Below are 26175 nucleotides of genomic sequence, written 5' to 3' on the forward strand. Positions count from 1 at the left end.
TGGACATACAAGTTTTCCACCCCGAAAACAACGGCTCGGTGTACAATATTACGCTGCAGGGTGTCTGTGGGGAATCATGTCGGGCTCAGGGTCTGCTGCTACTGTACGCTTTGTAACAGCAGACACAACACATAACAGTCCATTTGATTTGATCTGATTTGCTGCCTGGAACTAAGATTGTTTTTGGGTTTGTTTGTTTTTTGTCGATCAGAGTGGTGGAAATGGAATTGGGTTTGTTATGGCGGCTAACATTGGTCGACAATTCAAACTCTGTCAAAAAAAACACGGCAAAAAGTCCGGAGTGTCCAAACATGACATGCTCTCAGAGCTACGGGTCCATTTACTTACCATTCGAAAACTCAAGTCAAAATACACAGCAAAATCCTGAGAGTGTAGAAATCGGTACGCTGTGGGTACACTTGGGTTTATTATATTTAAAAAATATAGGAATTGCTAAAGGGAAACGTTAAGGGAACGGACAGTTAACTCTTTGACTGCCAACAACAAGATTTCTCGTCATATTTTGCTAAGGTGCCAATGACGAGAACGACAAGTTTTTTTGTGCTTTTGGAAATTATTCTCCATTAGTCTTCCATTTGCGAGATAAAAACTTTGACTATAAAAAAATAGCAGATCTACAAGCTCATAGTGTCACTTTGTGCCGCGCTATGAGCTTGCAGAGCTGCTATTTTTGAAAAATCAAAACAATTTGGTGTAGAGTGAAAATTGACAATCTACAAGCTCACTACGCGAGCTTATTCTGCTTATTTTGGCCGTTTCTTTAAAAAGATGTGCGCTTAAGATGCTGTGAAAGCTGTTCCGTTTAGCTGTGCGTAAATGGGCTTCCCATAGTTATTTATCCCCTTCATCCTTCCAACACCGTCAACACAAACCTTTTCCAAGTGAAGGTTCATCCATCGGGTGAAGGTCCTCTTCTGCACGTTCTCCCGCTCAACTGAGAGAGAGAGAGAGAGAGAGAGAGAGAGAGAGAGAGAGAGAGAGAGAGAGAGAGAGAGAGAGAGAGAGAGAGAGAGAGAGAGAGAGAGAGAGAGAGAGAGAGAGCAGTGAATTAAAGGTGTGCATCCAGGGATGGGGGACATAAGTTGTGGGTCATCACAGACACACAGTAGCGGCGAGGGGCAGCACCAATCCATCCATCCTCCACTGGCCATCAATCACCTCCCCGCCAAAGGCAATATAGCATGTCAACGCACCATAGCAACACAGCGGGATGCACTGGGTATGTATGCAGGGAGTTGCTGTGCACGCACGCACGCACACCGGTGGTGGGAAAAGTACTCACGTTGTTTACTTAAATAAAAGTATCAATACTGCAATGTAGAATTACTCTGTTACAAGTAAAAGTCCGGAATTCACAATTTACTAGAGTAAAAGTACAAAAGTATTATTATTCAAATATACTTAAGTAGTGAAAGTACTCATTGTAGAAAATCTAGTTTCCAAAGTTTCCAAATGTATAAAAATGCTTTGAAAATAGCAGATCTACAAGCTCACAATGCGTCGCTTTGCGACGCATTGTGAGCTTGTAGATCGGCTATTTTCAAGTAGCCTAAGTATGCATTGAGCTGAAGTGTTTAAAGCATGTTTTGTACTAATAATCAAGATCTACAAAGTAACTAGTAACTAAAGTTTTCAAATAATTGTAGTGGAGTAAAAGTACAATATTTGCCTCTGAGATGTAGTGGAATAGAAGTAAAAGTATTAGAAAGACTCAAGTAAAGTAAGAATATCTCAAAATTGTACTTAAGTACAGTACTTGAGTAAATGTACTTAGTTACTTTACACAACTGACACACACACACACACACACACACACACACACACACACACACACACACACACACACACACACACACACACACACACACACACACACACACACACACACACACACACACACACACACACACACACACACACACGCACGCACACAAATCTCTGTCCCTACACATTAAAGATCACTCATGTTGAGATAGAAACCCGTTGGTTGTTTCCCCTCCCATAATCATCTCTCATGGCTCTTGTGCCCTGAAGCACGCGTGGTCCATCCTGCTCGCACACATACAGTGCAATACGGTAAAGCAGTGGTTCTCAAACGTTTTCATGTCAAGGACCCCCAAAATGATATGTATTTGGCCGCAAATGTTCGCTTTAAAAAATATATATTCAAAGGTTCGCACACATTTTCACGATTTTTCAAAAATAGCAGATCTACAAGCTCATAGCGCGACACTCGGTGCCGCGCTATGAGCTTGTAGATCTGCTATTTTTTAATAGCCAAAGCTAAGTGGTTAAAATGATGATGATTGTGACCCTATGTTAACTCATTTAGCTGGGGACCCCCTGGTACCCCCCCAAGGACCCCTGGGGGTCCCCGCACCACTGGTTGAGAACCACTGCGGTAAAGGAACCAGGAAGAGTCTGAGAGGGTGAGTACGGGGATCACATATTAGTTGTTATTCACCGATATGTCCATTAGGGCTGGGAGATAAGACTTCAGATCCCGATTATATCAAACTAAATTCATTTTTAAAAGTGTCTTTACTAGGCCATACCCGTCGGGAGATATGAGCACCCAAAGTGCGTCACGGATGGTCGGCTTGTTTCACGGATGTGGCAACACCGGCGCTTGTTTCACGCACATGATTTGGCAACCCTGGAGCCAGCTAGCACAAAAACACTAATAAACAGCTGACATTTGGGGAAAGCGAAAAACGGCCTTCGGTGTTCCGTGCACATGGTAATGGTCAATGGCTGGGTGCAAATGCAGATCAATTGCTCCAGCCACCGGGCAGAAGAGATTTTGGGGACGCACAGATGCACAGACAGACAGTAGAATTATATGATGATTATAGGATGATAGTGAAAATAGCCAAGCTGTGGGCTTGTACGGTAGATCAGCTATTTTCTCTATTTTAAAATGTTTTTGGAAAAATAGGAAATCAATAATTTGGTAAATGGACTCTTGACTATTTTTAATAATCGATTAAATCGATTTGATTAACTGTTGCATCCATGGTCTCTAGTTCGTTGATTATGTCCTACACAGTTGCAACAGCAGCACTGGTGTGGGAATTAGGCACAAAAATGCACGAGTGTTAAGTCAGTGTCCTGGGTTACAGAGAGAGAGCCCTTCCATTCCAGTGAAAACCATAGAAACCAATACACCAGAGATGCCGTAGCCAGTGATAGAAAAAGTACTCAAACGATTTACTTAAGATAAAAGTATCAAAACTGCAATAGATGTACCCCGTTACAAGTAGAAGTCCTGCATTAAAAATGTACTTGAGTAAAAGTAGAAAAGTATCGGCATCAAAATATACTTAAAGTACCACAAGTAAAAGTACTCATTGTGCAGTATGTCCCATTTCACAAGTTCAAAATGCATTAAAAAATATTTTGAAAATAGCCGTTCTACAAGCTAACAATCGCGACACGTTAGGCTTGTAGATCTGCTATTTTCAAATGGCCGAAATACAGGCCTGAAGTGTGTGTTTATGTTTTTTTGTGTTTGTGTTTATAATAACCAAAATCTACAAAGTAACTAGTAACTAAAGTTTTCAAATAATCGTAGTGGGGTAAAAGTACAATATTTGCCTCTGAGCTGTAGCGGAGCAGAAGTATAAAGTATTGAAAATTGGAAATACTCCGGTAAAGTAAAAAGTTCCTCAAAATTGTACTTAAGTACAGTACTTCGAATACGTGTACTTAAGTTACTTTACACTGGTGGTACCTCGGTGCTGATCTGGGGTGGGGGCACTGCAGAAAATATATGGCTTTGTCGTGCGAGGGTCAAGGTTTGGCTGCCACCCCCCCCCCCCCGCGTCAAATCCAGCTCCCAAGAGACAGTGGCAGTCCACATGTGACCCTCAATCAGAGAGCACGGTGTGGCATCTGGACCTGATACATGTTGTTGTGTAAGACTCCCCCTGTGAATCTACTCTCAAACCGGGAAACGCGTAACCACTTTTAACCATTATTTAATTATTTGGGCTATTCAAAAAACAGCAGATCTACAAGCTCGTAGATCTGCTATTTTTTTTTTCTTATCGTGAAAATTCGTGCACATCTTTTGAATATATATATTATTTTAAAGCGAACCTTTTTTAACTCAAATATTTGCATGGGGGGGGGGGGTCCATGGAACTAAATATTTTTAGATGGGGGTCCGCGGCCAAATGCACATCATTTTGGGGGCCCTTGACATGAAAAAGTTTGAGAGCCACTGATTATAGATAGGATTTAGAAGACATTTGTAGAGCCCCCCCCAGAAGCAAAGATTTGAGTTAAAATATACATTCAAAGATTTGCACAGTATTTTCACGATTTTTTAAAAATAGCAGTTCTACAACCTCATAGCGCGGCACTCGGTGCCACGCTATGAGCTTGTAGGTCTGCTATTTTTGAATAGCCCAAAGGAATCTTAAAATGACAGAGATGCGTTCCCGGACTGAAAGGGTTAACAGAGCCACACACACACACACACACACACACACACACACACACACACACACACAATCTCCATCCCCTGCATGGATACAAGCCTGCTTGAACATTATGTCCCCAATACCGCTGTTCAGCCAGAGAGTCGGATCGGTATATTCAAGACAGTATGGCTTAGGGCTGCTGGGCAATTAAGCGAAAATCGGAACCGATATTTACGACCAATAACTGACGTAATCTTGCTCATGTACTGTATGTAAGGCATGTTAATTGAATAATAGAGAAGCAGTTTTTTGTCATTTTATTTTCTTCATATATATCAATGAATCCACACGAAAACGTTCTAATAGATTTTCTTTAATAATTAACTCAATAGATTAATCTGATTAATTTAAAGGGATATATATATATATTTTTTGGGGTCATTTTATAGTCCACTCAGGCTTTTGTGAGCCCCCCAGACAGTTTTTAAGTTGCTTGATTCAGTATTTAGATATTTGATGTTCATTTTATCAGACACGCCCCCCTTACTATACCAAACTTAGATTCACAAGCTCATAGAAGATAGATTCATCGGAAACACCCGTCCTTGGTTCTGGTGACTGATATTGTCCTTCTAATACATGAGGAGACCGTGTTTTTTCAATTACTTTTTTCATTTATTTTTAATATATATTTTTTGAAAATTAATCATGTATTAGGAGGGCAGGATGAGTCACCAGAACCAAGGATGGGTGTTTTTTGATGAATCTAACAAGTTAAAAATGTAGTTTGAAGTTATAATGGGTTTGTATAGGAAGGGGGGGTGTCTGATAAAATGAATATCAAATATCTAAATACTGAATCAAGCAACTTAAAAACTGTCTGGGGGGCTCACAAAAGCCTGCAGGCATGCAAACAGCCCCGAGGTGAAAAAGGTGATAAAATGTTGTTTTCTTTCGGGTCAGGTGTCACACAATTGCCCTATTTGGGTTCAAAAAGGTGACTGTAGCTGAAAAGTGACACTTTTGCATGTCTGATCCTGAGTAGACCATAATATATTTTTTTAAAGAGAAATATCCCTTTTAATCCCTTATATTATACTTCCTGGTACAATGTTGGCATGCAAAAATAGATCTAAAAAAGTATATTGTTCATTGCTCATAATAGAGGCAAACGTTTGCAAATAATAATGGGGATATTATTGATATTGAAGTCATATCAGCCAGAACCTAGGTTAGATTGGTATTCCAGACGGTTATCTTAATGTGTGAATCACAGATGGAGTAGAGACAGTGAGATGGATGATGATAGTTGGAGGCGAGAGAGAGAGGCAATATAGAATGATGACAAGACAAGGAGGTGTCTAGACAAAGAGGGAGGGGGGGGGATGAGAAAGATACAAATCAACATCATAGTGAAGGACTTTTATGAACAAGCTAGCTAGTGGCTATACACACAGCTACAAGATAGCAGTGGTGGAAAAGGTACTCACGTGTTTTCCTTAAGTAAAAGTAGCAATACTGCAATGTAGAAGTACTCTGTTACAAGCAAAAGTCCGGAATTAAAAGATTACTTGAGTAAAAGTACAAAAGTACTGGTATCAAAATGTACTTAAAGACGGGGTGCCGTGATTTTCAGTGATCCCCCCCCCCCCCCCAAAACATAATCATCAGGTATTATGGTTATACTAGGAGGAAGATTTTTTCACCACCCACCTGTCCTAGTCCCTCCTCCTCCTCATGACCACACCTGTTGTGTTATGATAATGAGGGGGAGGGTATATTTTGACCATGTCACTAAAGCGCTGTTTCTCTATTGGCACGTTTGACCCTCAAGGTTTCAGCCTCCAGGTAAAAACTCAAAATAGTCAGAGAAGACATAAAACAACATAAAAACACCACCAGGGGGCTTAATGAAGTTCTATCAACCTCATAGACACATGAAAAACAGAAAAAAATAGAATTTGTACCTATTGTTTTTAGCTGCAGGGGTCTTTAACCTTTGGCCGGAAGGCAAGAATTCATATTCAGGATTTAGGGCTCTGGCTAAGGGAGCGACAGTTCCGGACTTCCGGTTAAAAAAAAATTTCTCTGGATGATGAACATTGATCCCTTTTGTGTTTATCAACCGCCTTACAAGCGATCATAATGTATATAAATGTTCTGTGGCCAGTTGGGGAGGTGGGAAAGACGCAGATCTTTGACAAAATATGGTATTTTCAGCGTGACTGTGGCAAGAAAAGTTACCTCACGGGTGAAATTATTTTCCACTGGGAAGCGGACACAGATCATGTCTGTGTCCACACACGGTGGATGGATCGATCATTATGGATCTACATTTTCTGTAACCACTTGAAAAGGTTATAAAACACGAAAATCTCTGGCATGGGTGAGTTTATTAATGTATATACTCTGGCAGTGAAAGAGTTCAGTCTGTCTGGGTCTGGGTTTAAAAAATATCTATCCAAAGTGTTGGTAAGTGTTAATAAGAGCTTGTGACTAAATATGAAATAAATTAGATCGATAGGAACACAGGTTATTTTTTTGTCCCCATTTCCTAAAAATAAACAGTTTTCGAAAAGCTTTCCGCCTAACAGTGATAATATGTACTGTGTGTGATAGTTGCGCACCCAGCTGGATTCGAACCAAGAACAGCTACCACTCATGTAAGTGGAAGGCCCCCACAAGGGAGATATTACACTTGCTTCAAGCAGGGCTACAGTAGGAATAGCTGCTGTTATTTTTTTCCCCACCAATCTTCATATGCCAAAAATATGGGGTGTCTTTGGTTGCAACTGCATGCAGTGGTAGTTTTACTTTACTTGAGTAATACATTCTGCAATCCTTCCAATTCATGCTTACTTGCCGCGCATCAAAAATAGCAGTCGTGCCTCGCTGGCTATTTTCAAAAGTAATTTTATAGTATATTTTTAATACAAGACCAGTCCTTTACTTGTAATTTTCCCACCTATCTTCATATGCCAAACTCAAAGGTTGTCTTTGGTTGCGACTGCATGCCCTCGCCTCCTCAGAAACAGCCAACCAGCAGTAAGGAGACGTTAAATCATGCAGTAGAGTGCGTTTGTCCAAAGCAACTTGGCCTGGACAACACCATATTAAATCACGCAGTTAACAAAGCAGCACATTCATAAGGAAATCCAGCAAGGTGTCTCTGAATACGTCCTGAGGCCTGGTGACCTAATCTTTCATAAAAGCGTCAAACACTCGGCAGTCACCGTCATAACTCTTTATTAAGACGCCGTACAACCGGCGTTGGAAGTCAGTCTGGCTGGAGACACGCTGCTTAACGAAAAGCAGAGCTCCGTTTTGGATTAAAAACCTGGAAAAATGACATCAACGGACGTCAAACGACATTATGTTTAATGGGGGTACACAAGACTTATTTGAAACACTGAAGCCCTATTGTATAGAGTTGTTGTATGACAACATGGTGTGGTGCGGAAATGGCCAATCTAAAAGCTCACAACGCCACGCGTTGCGATGTGTTGTGAGCTTGTAGATCGGTTTATTTTTGCCATTAAAAAAAATGATTTTTGCTTATAATGACATGGCCAGAACAATGACGTGAGATGGAAAGTGAACCTTGAACTTCGGTTAAAGTGACTTAGTTTAACCCATTAAGACCGGGAACGCATCTGTGTGTCATTTTTTTATTTCTTTGGGCTATTCAAAAATAGCAGATATACAAGCTCGTAGCGTGGCACCGGGTGCCGCACTACATGCTTGTAGATCTGCTATTTTTGTGCTAAAAATCTGCAAAATGTGTGCAAATCTTTGAATATATATTTTTAAAGCGAACATTTTTAACTCAAATCTTTGCTTCTGGGGGATTCTACAAATGTCTTCTAAATCCTATAACAGTTTTTTGAAAGAATTTATGTTGCTATAATATCAGTGGTCCTCGAAGCAAAGATTTGAGTAAGAAAATGTCGCTTTAAAAGAATTATAATATATATATTAAAAGATTTGCACACATTTTCACGATTTTTTAAAAACAGCCCAAATAAATCTAAAAATAAACACAGATGCGTTCCCGCTTCCCGGTCTTAACGGGTTAATTAAGCCCGGTTCTTTTCTCACACAACTAATGACACACAAAATGGGCATTGCACATGTGTTACAGAAAGGCTAAATCTTTGCTAAAAACAAGGCTAGCAGAAATGAGGGTAACATTTAAGAGAACACAGTGTTTCTCAAGCTAAAAATCCATCTGAAATCCCTGTTGTACTATCACAAATGTTCATTTGTGATAGTACATTCTCACGCAGAAGCAACATAAAGGGACGACTCCTCATTATAATCATCTCTGTTTAATTTGGAGTTCTGCTAGTGCTGCTGTGTGCGGTCAAGCTGTAGTTGACCCAAAAAAAAAAAAAACAGAAGAACGCAAGCAGCAAACCATGCATGTAACTACCAGTGGTGTAAAGTAACTAAGTACATTTACTCAAGTACTGTACTTAAGTACAATTTTGAGGTATTTTTTTACTTTACTGGGGTATTTCCAATTTTCAGCATTTTACTACTACTACTCCACTACATCTCAGAGTATTGTTCTTTTACTCCACTACAATTATTTGAAAACTTTAGTTACTAGTTACTTTGCAGATGTAAATTATTACATTGCAAAACATACATTAACTACTTTAGCCCTATTTTATACCTAGGCTATTTGAAAATAGCAGATCTACATGCTCAGTGCTCACATGTAGATCTGACTGGGAGCGCCATGGAGAACGGCCGCTTCCGTACGCGCTCCGTAACATCGCAACGTTTTTCCATCTTTTTAGTATTTTTTAGCCTTCTCTTTTTTCCCTACACCGTCGCGTGTCTAAGGAGTTATGACAGACAAGCACTTATGGACATCAGCACAGCGATTACACACAGAATTCCGGACTTTTTTGCCGAAAACCTCCCACTCGGCTGGGTGGGGGGAGGGGTTCCCTTTGTTCCGGCTGGAACAACATACCCGAGGCGACGGAAAAGACCAGGACGACGAGGGACAAGAGCGGGTCTCCTCGTAAGAACAACAAAACGTGGATATAAACCTGCACTGCCTTCAATCCTGCTAGCGAACGTTAGATCTCTGTGTGAATCAAGAACAGTGACCACTATGGACGACTTATTGGCGCGCGTAAAGTATAACAGTGAGACAAGGAACACGTCCATTGTTGTGCTAACAGAGACGTGGCTAACGGAGTTAGCATCTGATTCTTCCATCACTCCTCCTGGCTTTACCGCGTATAGGAAGGACAGAGACCCTGTACTGAGTGGTAAGCAACGTGGGGGGGGAGTTTGTGCCTTGATCAACAACAACTGGTGCAAAGATGTTAAAATCCTAGATAGTCACTGCTCACCAGACCTTGAACTTTTAATCATAGCCTGCCGTCCTTTCTACCTACCACGCGACTTCAGCATTGTGATTGTAGCCGTTGTTTACATTCATCCTGGAGCTAATAAGGACACAGCTATGAGGGAATTACACCAGGCGATCAGTGCACAAGAAAATCGCCACCCGGACTGCGCAGTCATCTGCCTAGGCGACTTCAACCGGACAGACTTAAAAAAGGTCTTTCCCAAATTCCACCAGCATGTCGCCTGCAGTACCCGTGGTGACAATATTCTTGACCACTGCTACACGCCCTTCAAGGATGGATACAAAGCTCTCCGCCGCCCACCGCTAGGAAGCTCTGACCACGACGCCATCCAGCTGCTACCTGCCTACAAACAGAGGCTAAAAAGGGAGCCGGTCGTTGAGAAGGAAATCCGAATCTGGTCTGAGGACACAGACGCTATGCTACAATCCTGCTTCTACCAGACTGACTGGGGGATGTTTAAGAACGCCGCTGGGAATAACATCAACGAACTCTCAGACTCAGTCACTGGCTTTATCAGTAAGTGCATAGATGACATAGTCCCAAAAAAGACAGTTCGGATCTATCCCAATCAGAAACCATGGATGGACAGCGGAGTACGTGCACATCTGCATGAACGGGATGCTGGTGTCAAATCTGGCGACGTGGAAACGCGCAACACGACGCGCGCGGCCCTAAACAGCGCCATCAGGAAGGCGAAAAAGGCCTACACAAAAAAGATGCAAGACAAACTCAGCAATGGCGACATCAGGAGCACATGGCAGGCGGTACACACCTTGACAGACTGCAAAACAAGAACCAGAAGCGAGGTGAACCCGCCTGCCTCCCTCCCCAACAAACTGAACACTTTCTACGGCCGGTTTGAGATCAGCTCCAACCGCGGCAGCCAAGCGGGGCCATCAGCAGCACCAGCAGAGGAGAACCCTCTAACCATCTCGGAGAGAGAAGTGCGTACAGCCTTCACACGGGTCAACATCCACAAGGCAGCCGGACCTGATGGGATTCCAGGCCGGATCCTTAAGACATGTGCAGACCAGCTGGCGGGTGTCTTCGCTGACATCTTTAACCTCTCCCTCTCCCTGGCTGTGGTCCCTTCAGGGTTCAAAATGTCAACCATTGTGCCCATTCCCAAAAAGGCCAAAGTGACATGCATGAACGACTGGAGACCTGTTGCTCTCACCCCGATCGTCAGCAAGTGTTTCGAGAAACTGGTGAGGGAATACATCAGCTCCACGCTACCTGCCTCGCTGGATCCGTGGCAGTATGCATAACGCAAAAACAGATCCACCGACGACGCTATTGCCATGGCTCTCCACACCGTCCTCTCGCACATGGACAAAAAGCTGCTGAAGGACAAATATGTACGTATGCTGTTCGTGGACTACAGCTCAGCATTCAACACCATTGTCCCAGCAATACTTGACAAAAAGCTCAGAGACCTAGGGCTACACCCAAGCATGTGCGACTGGATACAGGACTTCTTGTCCAACCGACATCAGGTGGTGAGAATGGGCAGCATCACATCCGACCCCCTGACCCTCAACACCGGAGCACCCCAGGGATGCGTGCTGAGCCCTCTCCTCTACTCCCTGTACACGTATGACTGCATAGCCACACATGTCTCCAACACCATCATAAAGTATGCGGACGACACGACAGTGATAGGCCGAATCGTCAACAACGACGAGTCTGACTACAGAGAGGAGATCAAATCACTGGCACGCTGGTGCCGGGAGAACAACCTCTCTCTTAACGTCGACAAGACCAAAGAACTGATCGTGGACTTCAGGAGGCCGCGGAGAGACCATGCGCCCATCCTCATCGACGGTGCTGCAGTGGAAAGGGTCAGCGAGTTCAAGTTCCTCGGAGTACACATCGAGGAGGACCTCAAATGGGAGACGCACTCCACACACGTGAGGAAAAAGGCTCAGCAGCGACTGTACTGGCTCCGCCGCCTGAAGAAGCTCGGAGTAGGACATCGCATCCTCAGGCTGTACTACAACAGTTCTGTTGAAGGCATCCTAACAGGCTGTGTCACGGCCTGGTACGGGAACTGCACTGCCCGAGAAAAGATCAGCCTACAACGAGTAGTGCGATCGGCAGAGCGGATAATGGGACTCGAGCTCCCAGCGCTCCAGGAACTGTACAAAAAGCGGTGCGTGGTCAAAGCCAAGCGCATCATCAAGGACAAGCACCACCCAAGTCACAGACTGTTCAACCCCCTACAACGACCGCGACCGGGCAAGGGGCTCTACCGCAGTATCAAGAGTTCCACCACCAGGTTCTGGTGTAGTTTCAATCCGGCTGCTGTCAGAATGCTGAATGGGGCATAAGCCTGAATGAGGCATAGGCCTTGTTCAGCAGCCTGACAACAGGCGGCGCAGACTTTTCTGGCTCTTCCTGAACACACCTGTGGATTATACCAGGGACAATGACTTGGACTTTAGCCCCCCTCGGACACACCTGTGGACTACACCAGGTACAAATGACTTTTTGTTGCACTCCCTCATGGAGCTACCTGCGGATTATACTAGGGTCAGTCCACTCTAGGTGGACACGCACTGACCTTTTGCACCTTAATCCCTTGTATAACGCACTGACTTTTTTTTATTTTTTTTTAAATTGTGCTCCTTTTCCTCTAAGCACCTTAACGTCCATTGTCTATCATGCACAGTATAAGTATAACATGCACAGTATACAATACATTGCTGCTATGCTCAGGCACCTTAGTTTAGTTTTTTTTTAGTTTTTTATTATCTCAGGTAATTTGTAAATATGTAGATAACTTGTCTGGCCTTCTGTTGCTCTCTTTTTGATCTCCTTCCCACTTGCCCCCCACCCTCTTCTTCTCCCCCCCCCCCTCTTCTTTCTATGGAAACTAACTAACGTTGCGATGGGAACGATGTACAAAAAAGATTTTCACCCACTTTTTTACCTTGTAAACCTGTGATGTGACAATAAAACTGATTCTGATTCTGATTCACAACTCGTCGCATTGAGAGCTTGTAGATCGTCTATTTTCAAACATTTTAGTACTTTTACTTGATACCAATTCTTTTGTACTTTTACTCAAGTACATTTTGAATTCCAGACGTTTACTTGTAACAGAGTATTGCTACAGTACATTGCAGTATTGATACTTTTACTTAAGTAAAACATTTGACAAGTAAACATTAACTACACAAGCAGGTACTGATACTGGTACTGGTACTGTGTGAGCTCAGGTTTGTCAACTGCCATAGTAGACCAGAGCAGTCCTCGACTAAATACATTCTTAGTTGTCTGTTAGTCATAGGATATGGTCAACTAATCTGTAAAATTGTGTACGATCTCACATGAGATTAGAAAGTTGAGAACGGAGCCTCGTAAAGTTTGATTCTACAAGCTGCTAGAAATTCAAGGTTATATAGACTGGTAGAATTAATGGGATAAATCTAGAGCTTATAAGAGATGTGTGCATCGTTGCGTAAGAAATAACCTACCTAATTCAGCGTGCCGTGAAGTTTAAAGAACAAACGACATCGACAAACAAAGTCGAGTTGGTCAACTAAGACCAATTAGGCTAAACTGATCAATGGGCTCTATGAAGGGACAGGACAGACCCATGCCTTTTTGAAGATCTCCCAGCCCAGGGCTTTTATTGAGAAAACATATGTTTACATTGCCAAAGTGCGCTCTCTCTCTCTCCGTGTGTGTGTGTGTGTGTGTGTGTGTGTGTGTGTGTGTGTGTGTGTGTGTGTGTGTGTGTGTGTGTGTGTGAGTGAGTGAGTGAGTGAGTGAGTGAGTGAGTGAGTGAGTGAGTGAGTGAGAGAGAGAGAGAGAGAGAGAGAGAGAGAGAGAGAGAGCTCAAAACGCGTCACAATGCGACGCGTTTTGAGCTTGTAGATCTGCTATTTTTTAATTGGAATCCCGTTTTTTTTTTGCTATTTTGGAATTGGAATCCTGAAAAGTTATATTTTTATTTAATTTCAAATGCATTTAGTTATACTTATGTTAACTTTATAAGCTTAAATACAAATACATTGGACAAGAGACAATAGAATTTTAATACTAGTCATTAAGCTACTAATATAGACTGAAGTAATTAAAGCGGGTCATGTTTGCAATTGTAACCGCTGAAATCAATCAGTATTCTGATATTAACCTGCGGGCTGCATAGCCGCATTAAGTGAAGGTGGGGGCCCCCCAGATGTGACCCCCGGGCCGCCAGTTGCCCATGTATGGCCAAGCAGGTAGACAGTCCAGTGAAAAAGGCAGAGAGATTGTTTGTTGTATCAGAATTATTGGGGGGCAGATACCGCGCCCCAGCCAATATCTGCATAGATCTATACTGATTAATTCTAGTAGCTGCATACGCTTGTAGAGAGATGATTGTGATGCCATGCACTCTATTTTATCAAGGATACTATATAGGCCCAAACATACGGGATGTCACTGTTGAAGTACAAGTCATATACTTATTGAAACATCACATACATGCATAATCATTTCCTTTAACCCATTAAGACCGGGAAAGCAAATGTGCCAATTCAGGTTTCTTTGGCTATTCAAAAATAGCAGATCTAGCGTGGCACCGAGTGCCCAATTTTTTGGGGAAAAAATCATGAAAATGTGTGCAAATCTTTGAACACATTTTTAACTCAAATCTTTGCTTCCCTGGAATAACATATTTTGAGATGGGGGTCCACGGCCAATTACATATCATTTTGAGGGTCCTTTGACGTGAAAAAGGTTTGAGAACCGCAACATGAGTATTTTTTCAAAACATTTGTAGAATCCCCAGAAGCAAAGATTTGAGTTTTGAAAAAGTCGCTTTAAAAAACATATACATTCAAAGATTTGCACAAACTTTCACGATTTTTAAAAACAAATAACAGATCTACAAGCTCGTAGCCCGGCACGCTTATAGATCTGCAATTTTTGAATAGCCAAAGTATAAAATTATGGTTATACTGTGGGTAAAAATGTACGCAGTATGCGTTCCCGGTTTGAATGAGTTAAAAACACATGACTGCATGTCCAACACAGTCTGTTCCGTCTGTTCCTGTCCTGCCCTTGTCTCTCTCTCTCTCTCTCTCTCCATCAGTCATGACTCATATCTTCCAGCCACCTCAGAAATATGCAGTGTAAGTATATGCTTAATAACATTCAGAACTTGTTTGTCAGACTTTGGTTCAGCATGTATTAGCCCCTTGAGATGTTACACTGTCTCTTTGTGTTGTTGTGATACAGCCTGGAGGCTCTGCTGCTTGCATCCTTTCAGAGAAGCTACTCAACTGAACGATCACTCAAAACTCTGAGGACCAAAACTACTTAATTCACAACCAGCAGAACGCTGAAAGAGAGTTAAAACAAGAGAGATAAAAACAGATTTGAGACAGAGCCCTCGACGGAAAAGGGGGGTTTTAAACTAAGGGATACAGTAGTTCAACTAAGGGATAGTAATTGTCGCAGTCCTAAGCCAATAATTTGATGACCAGCGGACCGGTAGGCAGCGGTTCCGGAACCGGTCATCAAATTATTGGCTTAGGAATGCGACAAAAACAACAAAACATCCACAAATTCAAGTCTCCATGGAGTGACTAATCGTCATTTTGGGGGTGAACTATCCCTTTAACAGACAGTTTTTTTTTTGTTTTTACTTTGCTACTGCGGCATTCTTCTCCGGAGGACTGCAGTAAGCCATTCAAAACAAACTTCAGCCCTCCAGAGAAGCTTGGTTTTAAGGTAACACTCTAGAAATCTCAGCTTAAGGTCAGAACTTTCTTATCCCTTGGGTTTTGTTCATCAAATTAAGGTGTGCGAAAACTTTCAATTACAAACACATCAACTACACCACCAAGGGAACTAGCCCTAATGCTCGGCAAAGCTGCCCCCCCCCCCCCCCCACCAATAAAAAAAGATGAATTAATGCCCTACTTCGTAATACTACAGTGTCACAAAAAGGTTGCAAAAATAGCCTACAAACGTGACTCGTTGTGAGCTTGTATATCTGCTATTTTTGCTATTTAAAAAACTTGAAAGTTGTTAAGTGCGTCTATGGGTTTTATAAATATTGATAAATAATAACTACATTGGATCCATTTAGAACACAGCTTCTTCTTCCCCTTTCCTGAAAAGTAACAGTTTTGGACAATGGACATACAAGGTTACTTGCCACCAGACAGTGGAGGATATCTCAAACCGCATCTAGAGCATGCACAACCGCCATTAGCATGCTTCATGGCTGTATCACTTTCCCATGTCCGTAAAGATAGCTGTGACGTTCTTTTCTGCAAACTGAAAAAAATATGTGTTGCTAATCCCTCTGTTTATTTTTTTTAAAGGACAGTTCTGTACAGCAGTGGTTCTCAAACTTTTTCATGTCAAGGACCCCCAGATTGACACTTATTAGCCTGCGGACCCCAATTTGAAAAGATATGCCAGGGACCCCCATAAGAGAAGATTTTTACAGCTCTAGCAGTGATTCTCAACCATTTTAGAGGCTACGGACCCCCATTTAGTGGCATCTCTGGGACCCCAATTTATATTGTAAAATCAATGTTAATTTAACTCTGAGAGTGTACAAATGGAACCAAATGGACCCGTAAGGGTTCATTTGGTTCCATTTGTACACTCTCTGAGTTACAGACCCATTTAGGGTCTATTTGGTTCCTAATCTATCATTTAGCTGTGGACCCCCTGGAACTCCGTCAAGGACCCTTGGGGGTCCCCGGACCCCAGTTTGAGAACCACTTTGGGGTCACGTGGAGGGGTGGGTTCCGGGAGGTCCCCAGCAAAAGTAGTTAACATAGCATCACAATCATTTTGACCTCTTTATCCATTCATACGTTGGTTATTCAAAAATAGCAGATGTACAAGCTCACAGCGCGTCACTTCGTGCTACACTGAGAGCTTGTACATCTGCATTTTTTTTAATTTTTTTTTATGTAACATTATTTTTTAATGAATTTTATCTTCTGGGGGTCCCTGGCACAAAATCTTTTCAGATGGGGTGTCTGCAGCCAAATAACATCAATTTGTGGGTCCTTGAATTGAAAAAGTTTGAAATCCACTGCTGTACAGGACATGGTAATGCCTCTAGCAGTCAAAGGATTTATCCCAAAAGGGATTTACTGTGCTGTACTGCCTGTGCCAGTTAACCCATTAAGACCGGGAACGCTTCTGTGTCATTTTTAGATGTCTTTGGCTATTTCTTTGAGAAATCGTGAAAATGTGTGCAAATCTTATATATTTTTGAAAGCCAACGTCTTTAACTCAAATCTTCACTTCTGGGGGATTCTACAAATGTCTTCTAGATCCTAACAGTTTTTTGAAAAAACGTACGTTGCTATAATATCAGTGGTTTTCAAACTTTTTTCATGTCAAGGACCCCCGAAATGTATTTTGGCCACGGAACCCCCATCTCAAAATATGTTGTTCCAGGGAACCCCCCAGAAGCAAAGATTTTAGTTAAAAATGTATATATATATATATATATATATATATATATATATATATATATATATATATTCAAAGATTCGCACACATTTTCACGCTCATTTTCCAAGTGCCGAGTGCCGCGCTATGAGCTTGTAGATCTGCTATTTTTGAATAGCCCAAAGGCATCGAAAAATGACACACACAGATGCGTTCCCGGTCTTGATGGGTTAAGCTCATGGTGGTACTGCTGTAGTAGTGCCGTGGGAGCAAAGAAGATGATTTTGGTTTATGAAAATGACCTTGCTTTTTGTATGAGGTGCCCAGGGGGCTCGGTAGGTTGAGTCTGCTGTCTTATTATATATCATTTAACGTCAGCTGACACTGACATTTCTTCTTTCTTTTTTTTTTTGCAGTGGCGGCCCTATCCGTTTTCCCTCAATGTCACCTGGAACGCCCTGTTCTTACAGCTCTGGCGCTGTAAGCACGAGGTAGTATATTACAGCTATCTGCATGATAGGCAATTATTAGTTTTGTTTTTATGCAGCCAAGGTGTCCCCAACACAGCTATTGTTTTAAACATTTTCGTATAGGGTTTACGTGGTAAACAAGATACAGTTCAGCTTATGTGTTTACTTTTTATCTATCAAAAAGTCATTTGTGTTTATTTGTATTGATCTTTTGCTTGCAAGTTAAATGTTTTTCAAACTGACTTAACACATTGTGTGCCAGAGGTTTATTAAAATAGGGTACGTTCAGTGCCAGCATATCTTCCATCCACTTACGTTGATATGTTTCGTGCTGTAGAAGCCCCGACGCAGAAGTGCATGTAAACAAAGCGTGCATGCGAGACGGCGGAGGGTCCCGACTAACATTCCACCACGTTAAAAAGAAATGGAGATATTAAGCTTTTAGTCAAGGAGTTAACATTTGGAGCAGACGAACGGAAGCATTTTTGACATGGATCCACATCCGGCCTCTCCTTCTCAGAGACTCCTTGTATGATCCCAAAGTTTCGTTAGAGCGCCCCCACGTGGGAAAAATACATTTTTAAAAAATGGGCCAAAAACGGTCCGGACCGTTTATGGCACATAACGCACAGCTTCTCAAAAACGGTCCGGACCGTTTATGGCACTCAATGTGTTAAAGCTAGGGTAATGATATTATTTTGGTTAAAACAAAACGTTTTTTTTTTGTTAAAAGGTTAAAGCACTATATTGTGATAGTAATCACTGCTATAGAGCGTTTGTTCAGTAACAGGAGTCTCCCTGTCTGTCCAGCTCTTAAATGAACAGAAAATACATTTTTAAGTAGGTGACAGAATTTCAGCCAATCAGGAGAGCTTCAGCTTCAATTTTATAGTTTTCCAGTTCCAATTTTGTCTGCTCATTTATTCACTTCCAATTTCACTTGTTTAATCTGTATCCTGACAGAGTTATCTATCCTGATTGGATAAAGTTGGTATCCCGACCTGAAAATGTATTTTCTGTTTAATAAAGAGCTGGAGAGTAATGGAGACTCCTGTTACTGAACAAACACTCTATAGCAATGAGTACTATCAGAATATGGAGCTATTTAACACTCAACCAAAGAAAATCACTTACCCTACCTTGAAAGATGTTGCACTTACTTTTTCTTTTTCTTTTTCACAAAATATCAGTCAAAACATCAGTAATCGGTGGTCTAGGCCTATTGAAAAATCTGGATAAGCAAACTACTGTCCAAAAACAAAAAGGCCTACACTGGCAAACATCAAAGGTTGTAGAAGACCGTGTTCATATTGATCTTGATAGCCTGAGGAAGGCAGCGTTCCTGCCCAAACATTGCTTTTTTTTCTCTCTCGTCCACTGACAAAGTATTTTGGCACCGAAGCTATACTACGAGCGTGCGGTTACTTTGATCTCCTCTCATTGTTTCTCCCATATTTTTCTCACAATCCACACATTTCCTTCTAGCTTCTTAGATGTCACTTCTTGAGAAACTGGAGCATCCGGACCGGTGACATTATTTGAGCCTCTCTAGGATGCTGTTTACTACTGATGATGTGTTGTTGTGAAGTGTTGTGTCTGGGGCCTCTGCGCTGACACAACACACCTGTGGCTGTTCAACCTACAGTTAGGCCTGTCACAGTTATCACATAATTGACTGATCGCAATTGTTTGAGATCATTTTGCAGTTGCAGTTATTCTATATTAAAATTGGCTTAAAGGGATAGTTCACCCCCAAAATGACATTTTTTCTATCGATTACTCACCCCATGGAGACTTGAATTCATCAATGTTTTTTTTTTTTTGTCGCATTCCTAAGCCAATAATTTTATGACCGGCTGCGGTTCCGGTAGGAGACACAAAGACTCCCCTTTGTGTCTCCTACCGGAACCGCTGCCTGCCTGTCCGCTGTTCATCAAATTATTGGCTTAGGAATGCGACAAAAATTAAAAAATATCTATGAATTCAAGTCTCCATGGGGTGAGTAATCGATAGAAAAAAAGTATTTTTTGGGGTGAACTATCCCTTTAAGGGAGGATTGGCCGGCGGACCGGCCAGTGGGCGGGCGGACCTCTGACGTCACGTTCATGTCACCATGACTCAGCCGTAACCATATAAGGAGTTCCCTATGCAGCTACGCCCAAATATGGAGCGTGTTGTCTAACCTCAATGTGTCGTCATGGCATTAGCAAACAAATCAGTCAGCTCCATATATGGCCACAAAAGGGGGCATACACTGATGACATCAGGGATCTCCATATATGGGCATAAAAGGGACAAGGACTGACAGATACAGAGATGTCATGATTATGTCCTAATCGCGACAGCCCTACATTCAGTGTGCTCAACATAAACCCAGCTGCTTGCTGTTGTGTGGACGTACGAACGAACGGCCAGACGGGCCATCTGCTCACAAAAGGCCGGACCAAAACGTGACAAATATGTATCCCATGTCTTGCTGCGGGGGTCAGGCTGCAGAACAAGAACATGCAATGAGATTACACGCCTCAATATAATATGCTTTGGTGTTACATAAGGGGGGAAAAATCTCGCCTGGCACGAAAAATCATATGATTACAATGGTATAAGTTAGGGGTCTTCATTTCTTTGTTCATGCCAAGGACCGCTTAGCTGAGAGAGGGAGATGAAGCAGGGACCCCCACTACATATTGTATATGTGTTAGCTTCATAGACTTGTTTGACAGCATCAGTGTTGTGTAAATTAATGTTTTTATGCTTGTTTGTTTACTTTCTCTTAATATGTTGGCCAACATAAAATGCATGCCAACATGTATTTTCCGACATTGAACCACTTAAAGTTTAAGTGGTTCAATGTCGGAAAATAAGTCTTAAACCCTCAATACTTAGTAAACTTCCGTACTTGGTCTCCCCCTTTTCCCTCTACACCTAGCCTCTTCGTCAGAAATAGCATATATTTGGTGCCCCTGCCCCCTGTAGTAACCCTGAGGACCCCCTAGGGGTCCCGGACCCCCTGTTGAAGACCCGTGGCATAAGTGAAATCTATCTAACTGATTTACATTTTGGTTACCGAATATTTGCCTGTATTCTTTACCCTCGTCTGGTTTGTTTTGTATCACTCATGTTTACTTAAGATAGGGCCAGGCAGCAGGTTCAGCGAGAGAGCTCTGCCCCGGGTCATTTGCCTGCCATGCAAAGACAGCAGACTCAGCTGACTGAAACCAGTGGAAGAAGATGTACTCTGATTTTGTCCTTAAAAGTAGAAGTAAAAGTATAGCAACCAGTGGTGGAAAATGTACTCAAATGTTTTACTCAAGTAAAAGTGTCAATACTGCAATATAGATATACTCTTTTACAAGTAAATGTCCGTAATTCAAAATGTACTTGAGTAAAAGTACAAAAATATTGGCATCAAAATGTACTACCAAAAGTAAAAGTACTCATTATGCAGAATGTCCCATTTCACGTTTTCAAATGTATAAAACTCTTTTGAAAATAGCAGATGTATGTCATGCAATGATATAACTGCTAATGTGCTGAGCAGGGAGTAATAAAAAAATCTGCTAAGTTCTGCTACTATTTGGCCTCAATCTATTCGTGAGATATCACTCAAGTGCAGTAAAAGTACCTCACAATTGTGCTTAAGTGCAATACTTGAGTAAAGGTACTTAAAGTTACCACCACTGAATGAAAGCGATCCATATCATGGCCGTGACAAGCCTCTGCCTGGGACGTGAGTAATCTGTTTAACACCGCGTCTTCTTTTATTACATTTCAGAAGCATCGAGCGGGGAGAGAGGCGGCGCCGCCCACCGTAGGAGTGTGTGCAAATATAATTAGGAGGAAACGATTCCTCCCGGGGACTATTATACAAACACACACATCTATAAAAACCACACTCTCAATGAATGATCTCCTGTGAATGGCTCTGCCATGTCAGTCCCGCCCGCCGGTATACAACCTAATTGCAGCCCTGTCCTCTCTGAGGTGTGGCTCGTGGAGGAGGCCAGAGAGGAGCGCTGTCCGTTATGTTTGTTGTTGTTGTTGTCGGGCAGAAACCTCTTATCTCCATATTCTAACTTTTTGTGTTTTTTCATAAATACTGATTATTTGAATAATCGACCACGCCCCCTTTTTTATCGTTTAATATTTATTTAAAAAACTATTATTTCTTTTTTGGGGGGGGGGGGGGGTTGTTTGGGTGAAATTGTTCTGCGGATTTGTAATTTTTTTTCATCAAATGACAATCATAGGTTACAATAACAGCATTGCATTGGCCCATAAACTCATAAACTCCTTTTCAGAAATAAACAAAGACAGTAGCATGTGCATCTTTTGCATTATTGTAACTAAACCATTAAAGACGTGGTGAAATGAAAAATGTGTTTTTCACACTTTTAGAGCCTACCCACGGTCAATCCATTTTTGTGTATTTGTTATATCAAAAGTCCCTTAAATTCAATTGTGAATTACTTCCTGTAAACGCAAAATAGAGAATAAATAAATATTACACCCACACTAGGAATTCTCTAACATGTAGTTACTATGGGCAATACTACTTTGAAACAGAATCTTTTTTTTATAATTTTTTTTTAAAAAGTATTCGATTTTTATCCTACAAATGATTATTTGAATATTTGATTATTCTAACCCTACACGATCATACTACAGCGTCACAAGAACGTATCAAAAGTAGCAGATGCGACAAGCTTGCCGATCTGCTACTGATATTGATATTTAGTGCCAAGGAGCTGCGTAGTCCCGGTTATGCAATACCCGTTGTGCCTGTTATTAGAGTACTACAGTAAGTGCAATACCGATTATCATAGTGCTTGGAAGCCAGTCTATGACGTAATATTGATGACATGATCAGGTATCTCCCACATATATGGCATATAAGGGACTCAGAGAGACAGACAGACAGATATGGATCTTCGTTCATGGGCACGCACGCACGCACGCACGCACGCACGCACGCACGCACGCACGCACGCACGCACGCACGCACGCACGCACATTTTGTGTCCATTTGTGTCCATTTGGAACCTCACAACCACTACAATAACAATATGTATGCAATACCGTACAGCAGTGTTAATTTTGTTGACTAAGACTAAAAGACTAAAAGACTAAGACGTTGATATTTAGTCGACTAAGACTAGACTAAGACTAAACAATCTCTGAAGACTAAAATAGGACTACAATTAAATGGTGTGTTATTCAAAAGAACACTAAATCAGAATTTGCTGTAGTTCTCTCCTCCGTGTCATCAGCGCCCATAGTTGGGGTTGGCGAAAGGGCCTCTCCGTGTGGAGTTTGCATGTTCTCCCCGTGTCTCCTAGGGTAGGTACCCTCACAAAAACATGCAGTAATCCTGGTCTCTATACTGCCTCCCCCTGGTCAGCCGGGGTGCCTGATGGGAAAGGAACTGGTTGGAATAACGTGTTCCTTCCACGCGCTACGTCTAACCGGGGAAACTCCCCCCTGTCGGGTGATAAGAAGGGTTGTTAGCTCTCATGCATTGAAGGAGGCTCTGAGCTCGGCTCTGAGCTCTCCCTAGGTTGGCAGAGGGAGTGTAGTGCCCAGGATTACTTAGACAATTGGCACTGGGTGAAAAAAATGGGGTTGCAAAATCACGGGATATTTTTTTTTATTAAAAATATTATAATCATTTCAGATTTTTTATTTTGTCTAGACTAAAGACAAGATTTTGATATTTAGTCGACTAAGGCTAAACAATTTCAGATGACTAACCTAGGACTGAAACTAAATGGTGTGTTATTCAAAAGACTAAAGGTCCTTACACACCGGCGAATGTGCGAATATACGCAAAATTCGGACTCGTTCCGAATAATTAAAAGACGCTTTTTCGCTTCGCTTTTCCGCTTTTTCGCGCCATGTACGCTTGCATTGACTTTATAAGGTTTTTAAAAAAAGCGTATTATTCGCACGAAAAAAACGCCCCGGTGTGTAAGGACCTTAAGACTAAATCTGAATTTGCTGTCACTGCCGTGCAGTACCATGGATGATTGAATTTGTCCTCATCAAAAATCAGAATGAAGCCAACATTAAATACATTTTTTTTTTTAATATGTAGGAATCGTTTAAGTGAACAGTTTAGGAATTGGAACCGTTAATATCCTTACGGATCCCAACCTTAGCTGGTTGGGGGGGGGGGGGGGGGGACTTTGAGACTCAGGCAGATGCCAATTAGAGTCCTGACGACTGGCAGACGACAAGCCTCTCTACACCTCTCTCTGGGGATAAGAAGAGAACACCTCCAGATGTCCTGGCTGGCACCCCACCCACCTACGCACATCCCAAAACAAGTCTTAACCCATTGAAACCGGGAACGCATCTGTGTAACCACTTAAGCCATTATTTTATGCTTTGGGCTATTCAAAAATAGCAGATATACCGCTATGAGCTTGTAGATCTGCTATTTATTTATTTTAAATCGTGAAATTTTGTGCAAATCTTTGAATATATATATTTTCTAAAGTGAAAAAATATAACAAAAATCTTTGCTTCTGGGGATTCTACAAAATGTCTTCTAAATCCATAAATCCTTTTTTTTACTCATGTTGCTATACATCAGTGGTTCTCAAACTTTTTCATGTCAAGGACCACCCAAAATGATATGTATTTGTCCATGGACCCCCCCATCTCAAAACATTTTGTTCCAGGGACCCGCAGAACCAAAGATTTGAGTTTAAAATGTATACATTGAAAGATTTGCACACATTTTCTATTTATTTATTTTTTCAAAAATAGCAGATCTACAAGCTCATAGCGCGAGTGCCGCGCTATGAGCTTGTAGATCTGCTATTTTTGAATAGCCAAAGAAATCTAAAAAATTACACAGATTATGTCCCGGTCTAAACGGGTTAAAGGAAAGAAGTGCATGAACATTTGATGAAATACACGGCATGACGGAATGCTCCCACAGAAATACCTCTCTCCGCTTTGATGACTTTTCTTTTTGCATTTGCATTTGCAGCTCCTTGGCACCGCTACATATCATATTTAATCGGTAGCTTGTCTGTGTTCTTTTTGTGCTTGTGCGAAAATACAGTAAAATATGAATAACCGGAGCTGCTCACTGAAAATATTCCTACTGCAACCGTTACATGGGGGCTTCCCTAAAGATCGTTCTGGTGGGCCAATTTAAATTCAGGCATTGCATCATTCCAGAGTGCGTTAAGAGTGCCTCTGTTCTTCGTAGTGTTGTCAAAGTATTGATATTTTTATATACGTTTTCTTCAAAGACAGGTAGCCTATTACATAAACAACAAATGCACAACATAATCAGACATTGTAATTGTATGCAGCTTAAGTGATTGCATGCAAATGGATTATTTTGTAATTGGATTTTCTCGCATGTAGGGGAAAAAATAGATGATCCAATTTTAATTATCCTATTATAATAGAACACACCTTTAAAATATGGCTGTGGGGGGCAATATTTCACAAAGCATGCTTATACCAAAGTCTAGATTAACTGCAAGGCACAGCTATGTGGAAACAAACACATTTGACAACAAAAAAAGGCGAATGACAGCTAATCAATCATTTACACAGGAGCCATGAAATCTATTTCATCACCCATCCATCTGTACGTATAAACAGCTGCTTCTCATGCTGTCTAGCCAACCTAAACTAATAGAGGAGGAAAATAGGATGATTGCCAGGATGATATGTTTATCTGTTTACTCTGTTGCATTTCTGTTATCCACAAATCAAAGCTTGTGGAGTTTAAATTAATTAAGTAAAGCAACCCCTAGTCTGTTTATTTATTTTTTTGGCAAGTGATTGCAGTTAGCTCATAGCTCTCAAGCTCCATGTCAAGTTGTTGAAAACACTTGCATACTATTTTGAAAGGAAGGCTTTTCATAGTGAACTAGAAAAAGTGCTCCTCGGAGCGCAGGTCTCCGCCAGGTCAGGTAGGTTATTGTGGGCTAGCAATGTAGATGTAATACAAAAAATCGGACAGATCCAACTTGATCACATGACTATAGAGATACTGTGTAGCCTACCAATTTGCGTGATGTTTGGACAAAATCTGTAGTAATAATATTGCAACATCAACCTCCTGGTGGCGCTATCACAGGTCGATCTGAAAAATTCGGGGCAGACGCTCTGCTCTGGCATCCAGGGAGTGTGCGTGCACAGTTTCGCTGCGATCGGCCCAACGGTGCCGGAGATTAGCTGCTCACAAACAGACACACGGACGGACGGGCAGGGTGCAAAACATAGTCTCTGCCACGCCTTCGGCCTGGCGGAGACAATGAAGGAACACAAAACTGTATGTGCCAAATACTTGACTGGTCTGGAGCAAGGGCCCAGCATCCGCCTTTCAAATTGAGTCTATATAGGAAGTGACGGTTCATATGAATGGCCTGTAGTTTCGCTGTTTTACCCCTGCTGGTGTCAGAAAAATTAACTCTCAAT

At 41.8% G+C, this 26175-nt stretch overlaps 1 protein-coding gene across 1 annotated transcript in view; it reads right to left on the minus strand.

The window, feature by feature from the left end:
• Positions 1–26175, minus strand: part of LOC308073947 (uncharacterized protein) — a 79790-nt gene that overhangs the window by 36805 nt on the left and 16810 nt on the right. Inside the window, exon 3 of the mRNA XM_080413240.1 lies at positions 894–955. Within this exon, the coding sequence (XP_080269366.1) occupies positions 894–955 (62 nt within the window). The remainder of the gene's footprint in view (positions 1–893; positions 956–26175) is intronic.

The sequence above is a fragment of the Gymnoscopelus braueri genome (genome assembly GCF_963280865.1).
Source record: "Gymnoscopelus braueri genome assembly, chromosome: 19".
In the NCBI taxonomy this organism is placed as follows: Eukaryota; Metazoa; Chordata; class Actinopteri; order Myctophiformes; family Myctophidae; genus Gymnoscopelus; species Gymnoscopelus braueri.